The 23,270-nt window shown below is 39.9% G+C and overlaps 1 protein-coding gene across 1 annotated transcript in view; it reads left to right on the forward strand.

The window, feature by feature from the left end:
* MROH9 (maestro heat like repeat family member 9) overlaps positions 1-23,270 on the forward strand; it is a 128,162-nt gene that overhangs the window by 77,278 nt on the left and 27,614 nt on the right. Inside the window, exons 2-5 of the mRNA XM_045838364.1 lie at positions 9,690-9,769; positions 16,635-16,767; positions 17,346-17,432; positions 19,329-19,433. Of these exons, the coding sequence (XP_045694320.1) occupies positions 9,690-9,769; positions 16,635-16,767; positions 17,346-17,432; positions 19,329-19,433 (405 nt within the window). The remainder of the gene's footprint in view (positions 1-9,689; positions 9,770-16,634; positions 16,768-17,345; positions 17,433-19,328; positions 19,434-23,270) is intronic.

Below are 23,270 nucleotides of genomic sequence, written 5' to 3' on the forward strand. Positions count from 1 at the left end.
ACTGCCCATGATGAAACGGGCAAGCATGTTGAGTCTTTGAAAAAAATTCACTGAAGCTGAATGCAGCCTCTCGCAACAATGCCAGCTGGTTCACTGATACAGATGGCTTCCTAGAACACTCACCTAGTGGGAGAAACCTGTACTACAAGAGGCCCGCTCTCCAGAAGATACTTCTGTTTTTATAGGGGGTCCCCCCTCCTGTATGCATTCGTCAAAAATATTCTGTCTTTTAATAATATATCATTCTATAATTTGCTTTTATTGCTATTCATGTGTAGATATATAATTTTAGCCTATTATTTAACTGCTGAGTTCTGTCGTATGAAGACATTATAATTTTTTTGTCCATTTTCTTATTGTAAGAATTTTCCCATTACATTTTCCCTATTAAAAACAATACAGTGCAAGTACTTTTGTGATACTGAAGTAAGAACTTTAAAAAAATTGTTCTTCCATAAAAGCAGTGAGAACACTGACAAAATTGTCAAAATCAGCTCTTCAGAACTTGGGGAATTAATCAAAGGCTTGCAATCATCTCAGAAACATTTATTTTTTTTAAATGCCAAAAACCAACAGTAGCTATGAAAATCAGCAGCCTAGCCACTGTTGGAGAGGGCAGATAGATTTACGGCTTCACCCAAGCGCTCCAGGGAACTATCACTGTTTGACTTATTTGTTATCTCCCCGAAAAAACTACCACCCACAGGACTTTTTCATCTGACACGAAGACCTTCCAAGGCAAACAGGCCGATTCCCAGAGCAACAGTCAAAACCGACCAGTGGCGACTGTTTAACATGGCAGCTGCCTGAGGTGCAGAGACCAGTTGGGGCAAATTAAGAAGCTGACCAAAAATCTTAAAAGGGAAAATTGGGGACTGAGGTGTCCATAGTGGGCTTCAAAAACTCTGACATATTCCTGGAAATCTAGAAGTCATGCGTATGTACTGGGCTCTGCACATGGCAAGGAAAGACCTGAGGAGGTTCTAATCTCTCACCTCTGGGCAGGCAGGAGGTTCTTTGCAATTAGGAAGCAAAGGCTAAGGCAGTGTTATGATTACTGGAAGTGTGGACAGCCTTCTGTAACAGCATTCCCAGGGCCCCTTGGCAAGGGTTGGAAGGCTTACTGGTTCAAGGCCTGTAAGGAAAGCTGCCGTATCAGTAGCTAACTGAGCAGAAAATTCAGTTGACACATGTGGCAAAGGATATAAACTTCACAAAATTAGCCCAGGAAAGTTACTACATTCGAAAAATAAAACTGACCACAACAATGAGCAAAGCAACAAACTGTGAGTGAGGGGTAATACAACTTCCAAAGCTACTATATTATGGTATGTTACACGTCCAGATTGTAATGAAATTATCACACTTACAAAGAGAAAGAAAAGTACATTCCATACACAGGAAGAAAAGGCAATCAAGAGAAACTATCCCAGAGGAAACCAGATATTGTACTTACTAAACAAAGACTGGAATACATTATTACAAATATAATGAAAGGACTAAAGCAAATCATATCTTTGAAGAACTAAAGAAAAGGATAAAAACAATGTTTCTCTCACTAAATGGGGAATATCAAAAAAATAAATAAAAATTATACAACCTAACTGTATAGAAATTCTGGTGTGAAAAGTATAACTGAAATAAAAAATTTCCTAAATGGGCTCAACAGCAGATTTTAGTAGCAGAAGGAAAAATCAGCAAACTCGGTCATTGTTCAGTTGATATTATCCAGTCTACAGAACAGAAATAAGAAAGCATGAGGAAAGATAAACGAGCCTCAGGGACTTGTGGGACATCATCAAGTATGCCAAACTATGTCTATTATGAGTCACAGAAGGAAAGGGGGGATAGGAGCAGAAATATTTATAAAAATAATGACCAAAAACTCCTCCAATTTGATTCAAACCCTAACCTACACTTACAAGAAGCTCAAAGAATATCGAGTAGCATGTCTAAAGACAAAGACAAAGAGAAAAATTTTAAATCAACAGTGAAATGTGACTTATGTAAGATACTGTCATAAGAGTAACAGGTGATCTGTCATCAGAAATTATGGAGGCAACACAGTAGTGGGATGACATACACAAAGGGCTGGGAGAAAAAATGTCAACCGAGATTTTTATACCTCGAAAAACTACGCTGCAAAAAAATGAGAAATTAAAGCATTCACAGATAAATGCAAATGAGGGAAATTTTTGTTATCATATCTTTCCTATGAAGAATACTAAAAATATTGCTTAGACAAAAGTGATAGGGTATTAGAGAGTAACTCAAATGTACACACAGAGGAAACTCCAGCAAAGAACACAAGTAAATATAAAAAGCAGTAGAAATGTATTTGTGTTTGATTTACCTGTCATATTTAAAAGACAACTGTAGCCCTGACGCCGTTGGTTGGAGCGTCATCCCGTACACCAAAAGGTTGTGGTTTTAATCCCTGGCCAGAGCACATACCTAGAATGAAGGTTCAATCCCCAGCAGGGGCATGTATGAAAGGAAACTGATCAATCTCTCTCTCTCTCCGCCCCACTTCCTCTCTCTAAAATCAATAAACATATCCTCGAGTGAGGAATTTTTTAAATGGATGCATTTTATTGAATTGAATTATATCTTATAAAAACAATGCTCCAATGAACATCCTTACAATTTGTCTCCTAGAGCACAAATTGTACAAATATTTATAAGTCTATGGATCTACAACTGGAAATTCAAGGGGCTAAGTTTTCAATTTTGCTACAATTTGACAAATTGCTCTTAAAGTAGCTATATCCACTTATACTTCTTTTGTGGTATGAGGAAGTCCCAGTTTCTCTCTACCTTTATCATTATACGAACTCCATAGATTTTTAAATTTTAGTTATTATTTTATTTCTACTTATCTGTTGTGAAATGGTATATCATTGGTTTGCATTTCCATACTCCAAAGGGCATTTGGTATTTATTTGACCATTCAGTTTTCTTCTTCTGTGAATTTTCTACTCATATCCCTTGCCCACCTTCTAATGGGCTGTTGTGGGCCGAGAACTACCTTTCAGTGCTGGTAACTTATAAACCAAAAGCTTCCCTCCTCAGTGGTAACAGGTAAGCATTAGCAGCTACCTATGCATGTCAGTGCTTTCTAGACAGGAACCACACCCATTCCAGAATGGAACCTTTGAGATATGTGGTTGCCATGACAAGGGACAACATCTCAAAGGATTCCTTTGCTTGATTGAGTATTTTACTTTTGGACAAGAGAGAAAGATTCTCTTCACTACCCTGCCTTGCCAACAATTACAGAAAAATTACACACAAGTAAGTGATTTTTCTCCCATTAATCCTTTGGTCCATCAAAAGCTATCTTCTTTCTAGCCTTGACTATTTAGTTTTTGTTCTGTTAAAAGAAGGAAGCATGGATGTATTAGAATATCTCATCATGGGCTCTCTACTAAAGATCTTCCCAGATTTACTGCTTGGAAGAATTTATCTTTGCCAATTAATTTCCTAACTCCGCCTCTATTATTTTACCATCTGACTACACCCCATCTGCCTGGCAGACATCTTGAGCACTTACGTTAACTCACGAAAGTCCGAACGACCCATCAGCTGACACCCACCAGTGTTCGGTCTCACCCCCAGCATGCAAGCTCTAAAAGTGAGCTCCCCTCCAGAACGCAGTTCATTGTCCTCAATGAAGCTGGATTTCAGGGAGTCAAGAAATAGAAAATTTCATCAGGTGGTGAAAAGCTCATGAAACAAATACTTTAAATATCAATAAAAATGCTGGTCACAATTTATTTATTAAAATAAACCATACATGTGTAGAAATATAGACTAGGAAAAATTATATCATAGGGAAAATTCTAGATCTGTCTTAAAATTTTTTCATGTATGTACTTAATCAGGTGAGGTTTTTAACTGGATTCAGCCAACAACCTAAATGACCGTGGGAGAGGACCTAGAGTGTCTAATGAGAGAGCAATCCATGCCATTCCAGTCAGGCGAGCTAATACTACATCCTGTTCATTTAAACCTAAACAGAGCCTGACCTTCTGGCCTACAGAAACTGTCAGATAATACATGGGTAGTTTTTAAGCCATTTGTGGTAATGTTTACACAGCAGAAAAAAATAAATTAATATGATCTACATATCATGCAATGTATCAAAACTCATAAATCAAAACAAAACTATAGGAAACTTACTTGTTTAATACAAAATACTCTTTTGCAGCATTAGTAGTAGAAGACTAATTCACCTATGTCAGCATGACAACAAGGAATCACAAAACCTTTAAGAATTCAACAGGTAGTAGAGACATAGGTAAGTGTGTGTGTGTGTGTGTGTGTGTGTGTGTGTGTGAGAGAGAGAGAGACCCGAATATCAGCCTCTGTCCATGAAAACAAAGAACATATCTTTTCTTCTTAATGCCCACAGAAAGATATATTCATAAAGGATAACCATATATGTTAGGATAAGAATTTCTGCGTAACTCTCAAAATGTAGGAATAGCAGAAATATTCTCTGATCACAATGCGAAAAAATTTTTAGAAAGTAATAAAGGAGTATGAAACAAACACAATAAGCCTACCACTTGCCATCTAAACCATTCTATTTTAAAAAGTTCTTCAGTCAAAAAGGAAAATTAAGACAGAAATTACAGACTAATGATAATAATCCATATTAGAACCTATAGCATACAGCCAAAATGGGATAAAGAAAAAATACTACAACCTTAAATAATCAGAATAACAAACCAGAAAGAATGACAATAAGTGAATCAAATATCCAAAATAAGAAGGGAGAAAAAGAACAACAAAATAAATCTGAGAAAGGCAGAAGGAAAGAAAGCCTACATTAAAGATGAAGCCAAATTCCTGAAATTTTTTAAAGATTTATTTATTTATTTTTAGAGAGGGAAGGGAGGGAGAAAGAGAGAGAGAGAAACATCAATGTGTGTGGTTGCTGGGGGCCGTGGCCTGCAACCCTGGCATGTGCCCTGACTGGGAATCGAACCTGCAATTCTTTGGTTCGCAGCCTGCGCTCAATCCACTGAGCTATGCCAGCCAGGGTGTCAAATCCCTGAATTTGATAATAGGAAAAGAATAGGACTAGTGAATTTATTCAAAATCTGTACTATCTCATGATAAGGACATTTTACTTCTGTGATATTTTTCCAAAATCCTGTATTTCCCATCCAACAATGAGAAAAACGCCAGACAAATGAAAACTGAGTGATGTCCTACAAAATATGTGACCAAGTCCTCCTCAAACTGTCATGGTCATGAGCAAGGAAAGACTGTAGGACAGTGACAGAAGGGAAGGAAACTAAGGAGACCAGGTAACTACATGCAGTGAGGGATTCCGGATCAGACTCTGGAACAGAAAAAGAATACAAGTGGAAAAACTAATGAAATCCAAATAAAGCCTACAGTTTCATTAATAATACTAATTTCTTAGTTTTGACTAATGTGCCTCAACTAAGTAAGATGGTAATATTACAGGAAACTGTCAGTGAGGGACATATGAGAACTCTGTTCTATGTTTGCAACTTTTCTGTAAACATAAAATTATTCTAAAATTTTTAAAAATATTTTAAAAAGTGAATTGCAAGAGACCTAAAAAATCTAAGCAGAGTAATTAAAATGGAAGTTATAAAAATAATCTTCAAAGGGCTACCCCCTCAACCAAACAAAAACATAGCAGGTCCTGAAGGTTTTATATGGGATTTACCCAAACATATTATTAATTGATGAATGCAATTCTAATTAAATAATTTTGATAACATAAAAGAAATTTAAAAGGCACTTATGAAGTACCTTTCCCATGAAGTATAAATTCAAAAATAATAAAGCCTTTTCCTTTTCAATTTTAATACACTTTATTTTTCTGTTTTCTAACAATGGTGGATGGAATGTCCAGAAATGGAAAATGATAGTGGTCATTTTTGTCTTGTTCTTAATGAGAATATTTCTAGTTATTTCCTTATTACATCTGGTTATAGCCTCTGTGTTCATATACCACATTAAGAAATTAACTGCGTATCTATTTTATTAAGAATTGAAATCAATAAAATAGATTTAAACTTTACCATAAATTTTTGCCTCAATAAAAATGATCATGTGAATTTTCTCTTTTTTTGGAGCAATTAATGTTGAGAATTATATTATAGGTTTTCTTTTATTGAACCATCCTTGCATGCTTGGAATAAATACCACTTGCTCATAGTTCAGTATTCTTTTAATATGTTTCTGTATCCTATTTGCTAATCTTTGTGTTAAGTGTTGTTCAAAAACATTCATAATGAATTTGTCTGAAGTTTTAGTGTATGTGTGGGTATGTGTTGGGCTTTACCATCAAAGTCATACCAGCTTCAAATTTCAGAATATACCACACTCAGTGGTAAGACATTAAATATATATCAAGAAATTGAGCGTATTTCCTTTTAACTGGTCTTCTTCTCCCTGACTAGTCACTGACCTCCAGAGTCTGCAGTCCAGTGTGAAATGGCAACACCTGGTATGTTATATTCTACGAGGACATTAATGTAACCAAAATCTCTTGGGGGAAAACATTTCTCTCCATCGTGAGACTGTCATAACTAGTACCTAAAATACATGTGTGGGGGTGAAAGAGAAAAATGGTAGTTTTTTTGGACAGTGTTTTTGGCTTTTTTTCCACTACAAAGTCATGTTCTTGTATACCCTTGTGTGACCTTGGAAATGACCTGCAACCTTAATTCAAAAGGGAGCAAGTCTGACCCACCACACTGTCTGCCCTCTCCTTCCATCATCCCACTGTGGGAAATCCTTCCCGCCCAACTGTGTCACAAGTGATGACCAGCAACTCGCTCTCCCTCCCAGGAGGATGCCTGCACTTTTCCCTTCCCCTACTTCTTCCCCCACAGGGGTACATCTCCGAACCTCCAAGGGACCCTATGAGACCTGCAACCAGGGGAGCGGTGGGCAGCAGCAGCTTGCCCCAGGACCACCCCTTGAAACTGTCCCCAAGGCCCCCTTTTCTCTGACTCTCCAGTGAGCGGACAGCAGCCCGGCCCGGGCTCACTTCCTCCCCGCAGCGTTCCTGGACAGCCAGAGCGGCCCCGCCTGCTCTGCTCTCCTGCTGCTGCTGCTGCTGCCGCTCCAGGCCTGTCCTTGTTTCACTGTCCCCAGCTTTAATAAATAGACTCTCAAACTAAAGTTAAAGAAATAAAGTCATGCCAACAGGAGGAGGACAAGAAGCCATGGTGTGGGCAAACAAAACACGAGTGCAGATATTCCCCGGTTCACAGCCACGACCCCAAAGATAAAGATAAGCGAACTGTGAGAGAGGAAACCCCCTTTCCACTCCCATAATGGCAAAAATGGCTAACCCTTCCATGGCATTTACATAGTGTGTGAGGCTCACTCTGAGTGCTTTTAATGAGTGGCTCGTTTAATCCTCACAACTGCCCAACAGGGTAAGGACTACCATTATCCCCACTTGGAAAATGAGGAAACTGAGGCAGCGGGTGACCCGCCTGCAGTCACATAACTACCAAGTGTCACAGACAGGATACAAACTTGTGAAGTCTGATTCCAGAGTCACTGAGATAAGCACCATGCCACCTTCTGACAACCCCAAAACCAAGAATCTTGCCTGCCTTGGGAATGGAGGGAAACCAAATAAATGATGAGGTTGGAGATTTTAAACAGGATTCAGTATTAATAATAATGGTGAAGCTGTTTTAATAACTAAAAGACAGAACATTCATGGAATGAGTCAATAAGGGTGACAGTTACTTAGGAGGGACTCCAGGGCAGGAGGTTGGTAAAGAAGGGAGGACAGAGCATTGGAGCAGCAGTTACAGAAAAAAATAGAACCATCTTCTAGTCTTCCCCACCAAAGAGTGCCACTACCATTCCCATGTGTGCACATCCTGTCTCTGGAAGGATGCCCAGGAAACCGGCCACAACCGTACACTAGGGCGGGGGGACTTGGAAACAGCAGTGCCAGCTGTTTACCCATTTGTACATGCATGTGCATTGCTTTTTAAATTGTTTACATAAACCGGGTGCACTGCTTTAAAAGCTTACTGAAAGAGACACTTCTACAGACAATCTCAGTTCCATCGCTGGGTCAGACTGTGCATTTGTCACCTACGTTTGCAATAGAAGAACAAGAAAAAGCAAGGAGAACCACAACACAGAGCATCTGCAGTATAGTGATGCTGGCTCTGGTGGCTTCTGCAGGAGTGGAAATGATTTCACTAGGTGTGGGAGTGGTGGCTGAATTTATTCAGCTCCCTCAATACCTGGACTTGGCAAGGGCGCTGGAGACAGGCCAACACCAGCTTCACTATGTTCAGTAAAATCCCAGCGCAGACAGCAAGCCCGGCAGGTGAGGGCACAGGACATACACACCCCCAACTCAGGTATCCCATCTCTCTGCACTTTTTGGTATTTTGCTGTTGTCTAAATTCTAGTGATCGAGAAATGAAGGAAAAATGTGCGGACTCACATCATATTCTAGAGGACCAAGTCCATGGCCCCCTCTGAGCATCCCCAGGACTGCTTGGGAGTTATTAGGAATAATTAGAATTCAGATCTCCTCAGAATCGTGATTATTATGACAACCCAATTTTCCTGCAGGCTAAGGTAGCATCAGAAACACATATTATATGCATGTGCTTGGAAACATCTGAGATTGAAAGAACTATTTAAATTGGCATGACTCCAATTTTTCTGGCCAAGAATGACAACAGATAGAGAACAAAAATGTCAGTGATAGGAGATATATATAAAAACAGGTGGTCAGCTTAGAGAAGAAAGCCAAAATAATATATTTAAAAGCTTAGAGCCCACTAGACTGGTCCTAGCACCTAGTGTTCTCAAATGTCTTACAAAGTACAGATTTCCAGGACTGTACTGTTCTATCGCTTACCATTTACTGTGGTGTCCAGTGAAGGCCCATGGTGATTAGGGAGTAGCTGAAATGAGACGAAAGAGAACGCAGCCACAGAACAGAAGTGAAAGGCAGGAATGGCAGTCACCCTCCCCCAGGGCAGGCACTGGAGAATTTCCGGGAATACCAGTGAGCATGTCACACACTCCAAACAACAAATCCCTGGCTCCTTCCTGTAACTTCCTAGAATGGCCCCCCTGAAGAACCAGTTTCTCTAAGCTCACCCACCCTCATTATTGGCCACTGTGCGCCTTGGCTTTTGCGTTAAATAAACATAGCAGTAATACGGCACCAGTAAATGCTTGCCGACAAGGAAGGTATGTGCTGTAAGTCAGCGGTGCAACGGAAGACGTGATGTTAAATAACAGGGGCAGCGCAATAACGTGGGGAGTGATAACGCAGCGACAAATTTGGCTCCATGAAGAGAAGAGGAGCTGGCTAACAGACTGGAAGCAGAGGTCCATGTTATTACAGAACGCCAGAATGACAACAGTGACAGTGGTGTGCAGGAGAGCACCTGGTAATGGGCACTCCTCACAAAACTGTGTCCGAAAATGCTAACTATATGAGCACATGTGGTAAGCCAAAAAAGGCCAGCACTTGGTATCGTGGGTTTAAACTGCACTTTGCCTTGTCTTAACACATCTATGAACTCGTGGGCTTATCCCCCCATCCAAAACAGTCCCATTAGTGCAGTCCAGTGTGGTCCCATGATGCCACGAGGCTCCCAGGTCTGTTGTCACGGATTACTCTCTTTTTCCTGATACAGGAGCACAAGGCTGACAGCCTATGGGATGCATACACAAGCATCATAAATGATCAAGCCCTAATCCTGTCCATAAACTCCAGGTATGATAAACTGCAATTCTCTCTTACTTCACTGAATGACTGTCTACAAAATGTAACAGAGAAAAACCACAGCTGTAAAAAAAAATTATTCCAAATTCCATCATCCTAACTCAGCAAGTATTTCTTTCCTTCTATCCCAATCTTTCTGTATTGCATGGACAGACAGATAATTTAATTATTCCAGAATCATAAGTAGATCGCACACTCAATTTTTCTGTAGTACTTTTGATTTTGGCACTATATCTTAAGTTTTCATTTTTCTTAATAATCATTTTCATTTTAATGGCAGGAGAGTATTCTGAAAATTTGAAATTTTCTAAGTCATGTTTTACTAAAATGATGATAATCCTCCGTGTACACACAAGACTGTATCTTCTCTGAAACATGTCTTGGAAACACACTTCTGTGAGTGAGGTTGTAGACGCAGATGACAGGCAACCGCAGAAATGCCCTGCTGCCGGGTCCCAATCGGTCGGCAGCCCCGCTAACTCAACAGCGCAGACCCACCAGGACCATTGCTGAGACCTTCCTTCTGATGACGCCATGCAGTGGGACAAACAGCTCCGGGGGGGACTTGGCTGAAGGAATCCCCACCAGCCTGACCAGACTCCCCTTGGACCTTCACAGTCCGTGATGCTTCCTGCCCCAACCCTCCCACCTTCCTTTCTCCTCTGGAAAACCTCGTGCGTCTCTAAATCTTGTTCTGGGCTCTGCTTCCCCTGAACCCTAACACATGTGGACGGGATGAACCTTCTTAGAGCTTTCAATAAATGCTGTCAATTTGTGATCCAGAAATCTGCACTAATAAGAAGTGTTTATTAAAAGGCTAGTCACCTAAATTTAATGCATTCCTACTTTTTTTCTATTTAATGACATAATGGGTTCAACATTTTGCCTCATTGTTATTTAATTTATATTACTTTCAATATAAGCAAGACAATATTTTCTATATGTTTTTGTATTTATGAATTTTCTCATTTTCTTTGCCAGTTTATTTGAATTTTAGTGGTAGTATATATTTAATAAGCATCTCCTGATGTTTTTATGGTTTTAAATATGTTCCTTTTTATCTTGTTAGAAATGATTTCATAGTCATAGCCATCCATATTTTTCTTTTACTTTTTTGTATAGCTGATAAAAAAATTAATTCTACATTGCACTTTAATATTATGTTCAGTATCTCTTTGTTTTTTGTTACTTGATTTTTGTTACTTTCTAGTCTCTAAGTTATTTTTATTTATGAGCTAATTTAAGCTATGCTTCCCAATGCCATCATACGGACTGGAAGTCAACAAACTATGGCCCGTGTGCTAAGTCCTGCTGTGTTCACAGCCTCCTATTTTTGTACATCCTGAGAGATAAGAATGGGTTTTTTTACATTTTTAAATGGTTGGGAGGAAAATCAAAAGAAGACTATTTCATAACCTGTGGACGTGATATGAAAGTCAAATTCCAGGGTCCACGAAGGCTGTGTTGCTGGGGAACAGCCGCACCCGCTCACTCACATGCCGCCGTGGCTCCCTCTGGGCTCTGAGGGCCGAGCCGGAGTAGACAGAGGCACCCAGGCCTCACGTGTTATCTGGATACCGCAGAAGGTGTTCGCTGACCCCTGATACAGACAACGCTGAGTTCAGATACTTCCTTTCTAAAGGCATATTTAACCATTTCGATTATTTTTTTTGTATTTGTCTGTATGATGGAATAGTTAAGGGTTTCAAGGGTTCTGAGCTCTTCAGTATCTTGACGGAAGCGATAAAATCATATAGAACTAAAGGCACACATGAGCACGTGCACAAGTAAAACCGGGGCCATCCAACCAAGATCAGTGGATGGAATTGATATCAATACTGTGGTGGTGGCATTACACTACAGTTTTTAGAGAATGTTACCACTAGGAGAAACTGGGTGAAGTGTACAGAGGTCTTTCTGTACTGCTTCTTCCAACGGCACGTGAATCTACAACTGTCTCAACAGACTTTTCAAGTAGAAAAAAAAGCAGGGTGGTAACAGATTGCAATTTGACCAAGCATGAAATACTGTCACAATAAATTAATGCTGCATTTGGCCTGGAAAAGGAGATAGAGAATTTATCTATGTGTTTGCTAGTTCTATATTAGGGCATTTTCTATTCTGTCACATTATTTAGAGTTTATTTTATAAACACCACTACACTGTTTTGATTTAATGCTGTTTCATAATAGATTCTCTCAGCTGATTGAGCTAGAGCTTCCTTATTTTCTTGATCTTTTTCAGCAAAGTAGTCTATGGTAGTCGTCCCAATTTATTTTTCCAAACGAAATGTAAGTGTGCTTTATTAGCTTCTGATGAAAATGTTCTAAAATTTTAATTGCAGTTTCACAGTTTGTAAAATAATTTGAGAATAACTGGCATTTATAAATAATCTATTTATGAATATACTTTTATTTATTCAAACTTTGTTTTATGTCTCCCTTAAAAGTTTGAAGTATTTTTAATATAGACTTTGCACACTCCTAATTTATTAGATACATTGTATTTTGGTTTCTGTTTCATTTTATCATGTGGAAAGCAATTACTGATGTACTGAGATGTAGTCGGATTTGGGGCAGTGTTATGTTTATCCTGTATTTGATTGAGCTTACCAAACTTTTTTTATTAGACTGTGTCTTATTTGAAATATAAGAAACTCTAACACAATATTTCAAAATAAGAAATTAAACCCTTATGCTGTTCCTGTTTTTAATGAAAACACATTACTTCTCAATTAGCAATATATTCATTCTTGATTTAAACAAAACCTTTCAAGAAATTATTTTTTTTCTTAGAAAATGGTGTTGAAATTTATTAAATACATTTTCAGGTTTGATTAAAGAACTATTATTTAATCTATTAGTACATATGTATTGATTAATAGTTTTTAGAATATTGGGCCATTTTTACATTCCAATGGTAAATCATGATTGGTAGTATTATATTACTCTTTTATTATTTTTACAAATCATTGTTCTAAAATTTTAAACTTTATACTCATAAATATTTGTTTATATATTTTAGATTGTCTTTTATTATAACTCCATTTGAATAACCAGTTATAACCAGATCCCTGATTTCCATTAATTAGTGATTTTTTCTAGGCTTACAAACTCATTGTTTTGAAGTGGGGGGGTGTGTGTGTGTGTGTGTGTGTGTGTGTGTGTGTCTTACCTAGTTGAATTACCATATTTTTCAGACTATAAGACGCACCCCCAATTCCACCCCCTGGCCAAATTTGGGAGGAATAATGGCTGTTAATGCTGCTGTTGAGTTCTGTTTACATTTACATTGGTGAAATATTATGCTATTGATGTTATTAAATATTTTACCACATTTTTTTTGCTTCAAATTTGTTTTCCTATTTTCCTCCTCTAAAAACCTAGGTATATCTTAGGGCTGAAAAACACAGTAACTAGAATTTACAAAATACATAAAGCCCTGGCTGGCATAGCTCAGCGGATTGAGCGCAGGCTGCGAACCAAAGTGTCGCAGGTTCGATTCCCAGTCAGGGCACATGCCTGGGTTGCAGGCCACGGCCCCCAGCAACCGCACATTGATGTTTCTCTCTCTCTCTCTTTCTCCCTCCCTTCCCTCTCTAAAAAAATAAATAAATAAAATATATTTTTAAAATACTACACAAAAAGAAATAGTGGTTAAGTGTGAAGACTTTGGGGTCAGACAGACCAAGCTTCTGATGTCAGCTCCACCACTGACAGATTTTGTGACTTTGAAGAAGACATTTAACTTCTTTAGGCCTCAGGTTCCTTATCTGTGAGTTGGGGTAACAATCATACTTACCTCCTAGTGTTGCCGTGAAGATGTATTGAGATAATAATGCATGCAGAGCAGGTGAAATGCATAGCACCTGGTATTCAAGTCCTCAGTATCTATGCGTTTAACCTATTCTTTTGTAAATCTGATAAAATTTTTGGACTCTTTCCCCTCAAAATACACAGGCACATAAAAACAAAATTTGCATCTTATAGGTTTCATGGACGGCAGACCCTGGATTATGATCCCCACTCCTTATTTTAATTTAACAATTTTTGCCTATCCACATAATAGTTTTCCTTTAATTTTTTTATTTATTACAGACTGTGCTTTTCATATATCATCCAAATATTATTTGGTCCATAAAGATTCACACATTATATTTTCATGTATGCCTGTATAGTTTAAAAATATAAATCCATTCTCTTTCTAATAAACCTTTGTAATAGCTTTTTCCTTTTTTTTTAGTAATGCAGTCCTTCTCAGTTATTATTTAGTTTTGAGTCCTCTGATTTAATTTTTACATCTTTATTTAAATTTGCCACTGAGGATCATTATACTTATGAGCTTCCCTTTTTCTCTTTTTTCCCACTTTTTCTTATTTTGTAAAGTACTCCTTTTGCTTATGTCCTTCATTTTTAATAAAAAGACTAAACATTATGATTACAAGTTATAACATTTTTCTTTTTGTATTTTTTATCTTTATTTTCTTAAGTACCATATAATCCTCTTACACCCTCTCCCCCCCGTAATCACCAGGACCTTCATTTCTTTGATTATATTTTTAGTCCTTTTAAAATTTTAAGATATGTGCTTGGTTTGTTATTTTCTTCATTTTAAATGAGAAAAACTACTGAGAGTATTTAAATATTTTAATTATTTTTGAATCCTCTAATTTAAAAAATAGATTTCTAACACAGATTTCTCATTGTAATTATAGAATGAAACATATATCCTTTCATATTTAAAAACTTTCTATGGCTAAGCATATCATAAATATTTGTCAGCATTTCATCATTGTCTCAAAAAATAATCCTTATTTCATTTAATACAATTTATTATATGTATAGATAATAAGTACACCTCCTTATTAATTATATTCATTATCTCTTTTGCAGAATTTTTTAAAAGATTGTTATTTATTTATTTTTAAAGAGAGGGGAAGGGAGAAAGAAAGAGAGTAAGAGAAACATCAATGTGTGGTTGCCTTTCATGTGCCCCCTACTGGGGACCTGGCCTCAACCCAGGCATGTGCCCTGACTGGGAATTGAACCAGTGACCCTTTGGTTTGCAGGCCAGCGCTCAATCCACTGAGCCACACCAGCCAGGGCAGAATTTTTATTTTTACCTACCATATGCTAATACGGGAATGCTTAATCTTTCCTATAATAATGTTCCTATTTCTTTTTGTATCTTTAATGATTTCATTTAATAATTTCCATTTTTCCTTGTATCTTTAATAATGTAATGTATATTTTTAATAATTATATTCAATAATTTATACATTCCATTTCCATGTGATTTTGGATATTCCACATTATTAACTATGCCTTTTATTTTTTATAACAAGTATATCTAGCTCCCTTAATACTCTCTGATTTGAATTAAACATTGTGTCTTATTAATATGGCCTTCCTGATTTCTTTCTGATCACATCTATTATAATTTCCCCATGCTCTTATTAGGAGGTACCTACTTTTTAAAATTCAATTCTCATCCTGAAAATTATACTTGCAAATATGTACACTGCCCTTTGTGTATCGATGTTATCTAAATAGACTTATTGCTTCATTTAAAAATTCCTAAGTTCAGTATATCAATATTTGGTCTACTTCTCACTTCACTTTAATCTGTGAAACAAATACTTAGCTCAAAATTTTAACAAAAGCAAACTCACACAGCAATTTAGTAAGGAACACTTATTCTTTCTTCTCAAGTGCCTTTCCATACCACCTAGTCACACCCCCTGGAATATAAGAACACATTTATACTAAGCTGTCACTTGTTGTAACGCACATTAGTAATTTAATGACTGCTCTTTTGGAAAAGAGTCACAGGCAGACCCCCCACCATCAAAAAGCCAGACTCGTGGACAGCTGCCCAAGCTGACCCACAGAGTGGCATGTGCCTTTCTTCTCCAGTGTGGCCAGTGTCCGACTCTCAGCCTTCTTCCCACCTCACATTTGACGATCACGGCATCAGAGTATCATGCTACTTTCATTACCCTTGTTTGTAACCTGAACCATTTTAGCAATGTTTTAGGACCAATGATAGGATTTCAAAGTAAATGGAAAGACACTGTTTTCTATTTCATTGGTCTTAATTTTGCATTTTCTTAAAACAATTCATATATTCCTAGACATTCAATACCTTCCACTGAAAAGTCAATTAGAAACTTTTGATAGATACCTATTTAGAGCCTAATAATCCATTACAGCTGATGAATGACAAATCAATCTTCCAGGATTTGAAAATTACCTAATATATTCCAAGATATTCCATTCAAAACAATGAATCTCAGAGACAGTATCTTCACCAGTAGACATTCTAAGTCCCCCACAAGATTCCATATTTTATCATATAATATCACCACCTTTAAAAAATATAATTATTTTCACCTCAAAAAAAATCAGGAAGGACTGTTATCCAGATCACATATACCAAAGGAATAACAACTGTATGACAACTGACATATCTATCTTTTGCCATCAATTGGAAGATGCATTCCAATATCAGAAATGCTAAAATGTGAGAAACATAGTATCATGGATCAGAGAAAATGTGGCAGTAACTTATTTCAAGTGCCCAATGCTGGGCGTGGCTGAGAATGTAACCACTTTACCTGATTATGTCTATTGAGAAAAATAGTCTGATTTCCAAATAACTGATTACAGATATCATCCCTTTGTATTTAAAGCACCATCGTCAGTTTTATGAGACAATTTAAAACCCACAGGTCATATAACGCCAAAAGATGGGCCTCCTTTTCTAGTCCACACTCTCTTATTAAAAAAAGAAGTCACCACAAGTAGGTTATATTTGTTTTCTCCTCAATTTAATCACTACACCTTTTCCTTGGCAGCTTTGTGGATCCTTTACTACAATTTGAAACTCAGCTGAAGATCATAGAGTCATCCTTTAAAAGTGTATTTACCATCCCCTGTCTGGAGGAAGTGAAAGAAATGGGGAACGGCAGCGATGACGAGGACCTGCAGGTGAGAGCCTGCCCCCTCTAAACGTGAGGAGACATCGCCGAGCACACAGCAGTCCTGCACAACCTCTCTTCCCAGACCACACCTTTGTGGTTTTCTCCTTCGCTCCTTTTAGATACCACAGATACACAGCACTTTCCAGCACTGATCTCTACCCCTGCGTTCATGAATTCTGCAACCCACGGGATTTAATGGATTGCATAGGTTTTACAGGGACAAATGGGTGAATGGATTTTTGGTTAACTGGTTGAGTAAGGACAGGGAGTTTACTGGCAAGTTCTGCAAAGAAGGAAATGGCAGCAGAGAGAAGTGGAGCCAGGAAGAGTCCCATAGTAAGATCAGCAACGTGTATGGTCTCTATTTCCTCTGCAGAGCCGCACGGTGCACCGGCCGTGCGGGTTCTAGAAGAAACACATGGCACATGGCATTGGGTGAGCTCTCATCACCATAGCTACCACTCTCCTATCTTACCTGAGGTTTATGGGAAGAACTCAGGACACCAGGATGCAAAACCTATAGACAATGGGGTACAATTTTAGGTAAGGCATGCTGGTTATTTACAATATATTTTTGTTTTTCAGGAATTATACCAAAGTATTTTAAACGTATATGAAGACACTCTTCTAATCTTAGTGTCTAAAGACTTCTACAAACTGCAAATCTTAAAGGTAAAGGGAAAAGGAACAATTTTGTTCTTGTGTCATAAATCCAAGGACACTGCACTTCTTACTTCCCATTTGCCATATGTAACATCTCCTTCAAATATCTGGCAGCTAAAAAAAATTTTTTTCCTCCCAAGGTATGCAAGTTACACCTAAATGAAATCACTTCCCTGAATTTGAACTACAGAGACTCCCTTATAAGAATTTAACTTTGGGAGGATGGCATGAACAGACATTTGAGAAGCCTAGCGCCATGTGGCAGTGACACGGGGCACCAGGGAATGGGATGGTAGACAGGATGGTAGACAACCAGTTGGTGGGACAGCGAGCCAACTTTGGCAGGATCTATATGTGTGTTCTTCCCTAGCAGCTCTGCAGCTAGGGAATTCACAGTCATCCTATTATCATGGACACCATGCTATCCCCAGAAACCCTAACAATCATCCCAAACCCACTTTTACATCCCACACCTCACTGTGTCCCTGATGTCCCAGCCAGAGACAGAAGACATCTCTGGACAGCTTGTGGTCTTTAATTTTGCATTCCATGCATGATGGCATCAGGGGGTGGCTGTCTGGAAATACTGGAAAACCAGATGCACCTACTCTACCCAGAGCATCCGCGGGTTGTCCAATCATAAACTACACTCAAATACAGAAGCCGAATCGGCATGCATCAGGACAAGGAAGACGGTGAAGGAAAGTGAAATATCTTGAGTTAATTGGTGCCTAATTTGAGGCAAATGTTTTCTGCACATTTTTAAAATGTTAACTGCATAGCTTCTTATAGTATCATTCTTGTTCCATCATTACAACCCTCTCCCACATGTGCTCTTTCCGCACCACCACCCCCATGCTGCTTAGGGAGCAGTTACTGTATGCCGGGCACTAAGCTGAATACTTACAACATGGGTTATATCTCATTTGGTACTTAACCCTGTGAGGAAGTTGCCATTATTTCTCCCACATTGCAGATAGGGAAATGGAAGCAGAGAAAGGAGCAATAGTATATGCAATGCTAATGAGCAAAGGAGCTATTATAACTTGGGAGCCTGTTACTTAACCACCTTAGTCTTACACCATCCATGTCTAGAAACACTCCTGATTCTCAAACAATGTTGAACCTCTCACTACTGGAAAAGGCACAGGCTGATGCCCTCCCCCTGCCCCGCTGCCGAACTTTAGAGATGCTTCTGCCCTAAGAAATGGATTTCAGAACGCTTTATACAATGGGAGCACCTGCAGCCAGCCACTGGCATAAATACTATGGACTCGACAGACTGCCTTAAGCAGAAGTCTGTTAATAGCGACCAGCCTGTGAAACAAAGGCCGGTGTTCGTCCCTCCCCAAGGTTGTTAATGTGCCACTGTACCTGAGGATTTAGGACAAACAGAAGTCACAGTAAGATAGACTAAAATCAAAATTTGCAAGAACTTTTTAACCAAGCCACCTCCAGAAATGTACTCTGTAACCATGAGCCAGGAAATACCTGGGTGGTGAATTTAGAAAGTTCTGGGATAAGATGACATTTCAGGATCAGATAGCATTTCAAGTTTTTACACTGAAAATCAGATCCTGTGATGAAAAAATAATAAGAGAGAATGTGTATTTTGAAAGAAAAGAGGAAGAAGGACCAATGATCCCCTTGTCACCTTGTGTTAAAGGGAGCATCAGTCAATACTTGTTGGGTAGAACCGAACACATAAAACCTAGGTGTAGTTCCCACAGCAGACAAAGGAGTGCACGAGTAGATGGAAGTCTACTGGCTGGCGGTTGTGTATCTTTTAAGTAAATATCGGTGAGGTGTGAAATCAGAGGCGTGGGGACCCTTGACACGGCGAGGTCGCCTCTGTTCAAGAAATGCAAATCCATGGCTCTAGGACGACCCCTGTGTTTTCAACAGGAGATGATCGTGTGGATGAGCAGAGACAGGCTGGGCCAGCAGGGGAGAATCCTGGTGATCATCAGCAGGGTGCTCATCTTCGCAGCCAAGAAAGTCAAGGAAAGTGTAAGTCACTGGGTGCTTCTGAAGACTGCATTTCCGCAGCACCCTTTTCTGAGACCCGAGTCTGGAGGGCATCAGCAGCCCGTGGGCATGGCTGTGCTGGCAGGCTGAGATATCAGGAAAGGCGTCAGTGCCCCGCATGACTCTGCCAATCAGCAGAACTTCTCAGACAACAGACTAAGGTGTCTCGTGCTTCACACCAAGAGTACAAGTGTGCCAAACCAGCTTTTTGCTGTGTTGATTCTCCTCTGCAGACCACAACCAACATTATTTGTGACCTTACAAAAGTCTTCTATCTGTATTTTCCTTCTTATTTCTCCTTTTCTATCATATTTTAATCATTTTTTATTGTTGTTCAAATACAGTTGTCTCCATTTTCCTGCCACCACTTTCCCCGCCCCACCCACTCCCAGCCCCCACCCTCAGTCCTACCCACTTTGGCTTTGTCCATGGGTCCTTTACACAAGTTCCTTGATGACCCTTCCCCTTCTCTCCTCCATTATCTCCTCCCACTTCCCCTCTGGTCACTGTCAGTTTGTTCTTTGTTTCAATGTCTCTGATTATATTTTGCTTGTTTGTTTGTTTTGTTGATTAGGTTTCACTTAAAGGTGAGATCACATGGTATTTGTCTTTCATTGCCTGGCTTACTGCACTTAGCATAATGCTCTCCAGCTCCATCCATGCTGTCGCGAAGGGTAGGAGCTCCTTCCTTCTTTCTGCTGTGCAGTATTCCATTGTGTAAATGTACCACAGTTCTCTATCATATTTTAAACCATTATTTATTTATGTTAAATTTATGCAAGTGATTCTTGAGTACTTTCATTGAAACATACCAGAGATACAGCTGAAGTCTCCTTTGCCCTCCTCCCCACCCCGGTTCCTTCTCACCTTGCCAGCTGCTGTGCGTGCCGCCCATAAACAGTTCTCAGACGGCTCCGCACATGCACGCATGGAGAGAACACAACTTTGCTCCTCAGCGTTCCTTTACTAAAGTTGTGTCATGTTTACCCATGGTTCTGCAATTTGCTTTTTCCACAAACAATATGTCCTACAGATATTTTCATAGATATAGCTCATTCTTTTAATCACAGCATACACTCCAGAACTTTAATATATTAAAATCTACTTAACTGTTCTTCAGCTGATGGACTTTTCAACTGAATAGTTTGGTATATTTTTTGTTTTCTCCTTCAAACGATACGAAAATGGTCATCTTTGTGCAAGCGTGTGAGTAGGCTCAGAAAGACAGTGGATCAAAACGCACGAGGAGATTGACGCCGAGGAAAGAAAGCACTGCTGCCTCTCGGTTCGCACGACCCAGAGGCGCGAGTGGCCTTTCCCTCACGCCATCACGCACTCGGGGCTGCCGCCAGGCCTGTTCGCCGGGGCCTTCCAGGTGGAGGAGAACAGGTGTCTCCTAACTGCCGGTATTGACCGGGCTTCTCTGTGTTTTGAGTGACGTCCTTGCCTACCTTTTATACTGTCTACGAACACACCTCCCCCTCGGGGATACTCAGCCTCTCTGGGTGGCAGCTGTAACGTTCACTGTCCCCTGCCCACAGCCCACCCCTCCACTGTGAAAGAACAAGTGTGTAAGAACAAGTGTTCACACACGCACTGCTGAGGGTTCCCAGCTAAGACAGATTTGTCTGAGAAGCCAAGCGGCGACGGCCCACCGCTCCGCCCTGCAATGCCGCCGCGTGCCACCAGGTGGAAGCAGACCAGCATGCTCCACAACACAGACACTGAGCTCCCAGCTGTGGCCACATCCAACTTCACCAAGTGAACTTTCCTTTCAAATAATGTCTTCTAAAGATGGCTAAGTCGATGATATTAATGGGGTGGGGAAATAAGTCTATGAAACAAAACAATCAAAACTATTATAAATAAATTAAAATATTATCAATAAATTAAAATAATAAATTAAAAGCTGAGCTTCCCACAGGGCTTGATTTGTGCACAGTATCTCTAGGACACAGACAAATCGACGAAGATTTGTGCTGCCCTCCTCTAATGCAATGCCACTGCCAACTCTGTTCTCAGGAGAACCCACCTAATCCCTAAGCACTGCATTCACTGAAAAAAAAAAAAGACTTTTTTCTTTGTACACCACCCTAGCCTATGTCTTCCAGAGTTTCAGAAGCTCCTGTCCTACTGAACAACCCTGACTATCATTCATACTCCATCGGACATAGTTTTAAGTGGTATTCCTCTTACATGACCCATATGCCCATTAGCATGAAAAAACTGCCACAAAGAATGTTTGTTATTTCCATTAAACTCTTCAAGAAATGTGAGCCAAACACGTCACCTTATATCATTAACAGAGGTTTTTTTCCCCTAGGTTTGTTTCTTTGGCACTTGAGCATTTAAAAAATTGGAGGAAGCCCTGGCTGGTGTGGCTAGTTGGTTGGAGCATCATCTCATACAGCTAAGGTTGCGGGTTCAATTCCCAGTCAGGGCACCTACCTAGGTTGAGGGTTCAATCCCTGGTAGAGGAGCCTACGAAAGGCAACCAATCAATGTTTCTCTCTCAAGTCACTGTTTCTGTCTCTCTCTCTCTTTCTCTCCATCTCTCCCCCTCCCTTCCTCCCCCTTTCTCTCTCTAAAACTCAAGGAAAAAAAAATGTCGTCAGGTAAGGAAGATTTCCAGTCGAAGCTAACAAATGGGCAGGCATGTCTTTATCTTCTCTGCCCCCTGAGTTCTCACAAAATGACAACAATGACATTTGTTGAGGGTATAAACCCACAGCAACAAAGAGAAGAAGCGAAGGGTTGTTGGCAGGCTGGTGACACCAACCAACTGCAGGAGAGAGTGGAAGGAACCTGGGAGCTGACAGAGCCTGGCTGGGGGGCCGAGAGGCCGGCACAGCACAGGAACCTGGGCTGGGGGACAGCTGAAAAGGAAGGCAGCACACCTGGTGGAACCCCAGAGAGGCTGGCCCTGGGGAAGCCCAAGTAACACTGACGAACGGGTGGGAGGCAAAGGCAGGCTGACAACAGGAGCATTCACTGAAAGGACTCATCACGAGTTCTTGCAGAAGACTACACGTTGCCTCCCCTCCTCAACACACACACTCTACCCCACGGGACACGGGCCCACTGGTAGGCGAAATCTGAGGCTTTTTTTTTTTCTCAAAACAGCTCTCAGTTCCCCAGCAAAATTATCCTGATGTTGTTTAGATCTCCATGACCCCAGTCTCTCCACCTCGCCATTTGAAAGCAAAGCGCACTGGCTGACAAGTCTTGCTCACACACGAAACATCACATTCTTAAATATGACCAGACAACTGAGATGTGTGAGAAAACCCTCCAAATCCATGAGATCAGTGTAGAGAGAAAAAAAGATGATCGAAAATAGATAATTGAGCACAGACAAGAATTTAGTCTCAGTAAGAGTTGATAAGACATTTATAGGACTGCTACAATAGAGAGAGTCCCCAGCCCTGCCTTACAAAGAAGTCTACGCGAAAGGATCTGAGAACATTCACCGAAGAAAAAGTTGTCTTTCCATCTTTTGCTGAAATCATCATTCTCAGCATCCTAACTCAGTTATGCTCGTGGTCCAGGACCCAGGTCACTTCACATCCTTCTTCAGAATGATTGTGTGTGTGTGTGTGTGTGTGTGTGTGTGTGTGAGAGAGAGAGAGAGAGAGAGAGGGGATAGACAGACGGACAGACAGAAACAGGGACAGAGGGGGAGTGGGCAGGTGTGGCTGGGTCAAGCGGCAGGAGAGGCAGGGATGAGGGAACATGAGAGAAGTAGAAAGAAGGCCAGACAAGCCTTGGGGTCCCCTGGAGGGCCGACCTGACTCCAGTTTTACCACCACCATTTATTCC

The sequence above is a fragment of the Phyllostomus hastatus genome, unplaced genomic scaffold (assembly GCF_019186645.2).
Source record: "Phyllostomus hastatus isolate PE091 unplaced genomic scaffold, TTU_PhHast_1.1 phas_contig_283, whole genome shotgun sequence".
Lineage (NCBI taxonomy): Eukaryota > Metazoa > Chordata > Mammalia > Chiroptera > Phyllostomidae > Phyllostomus > Phyllostomus hastatus.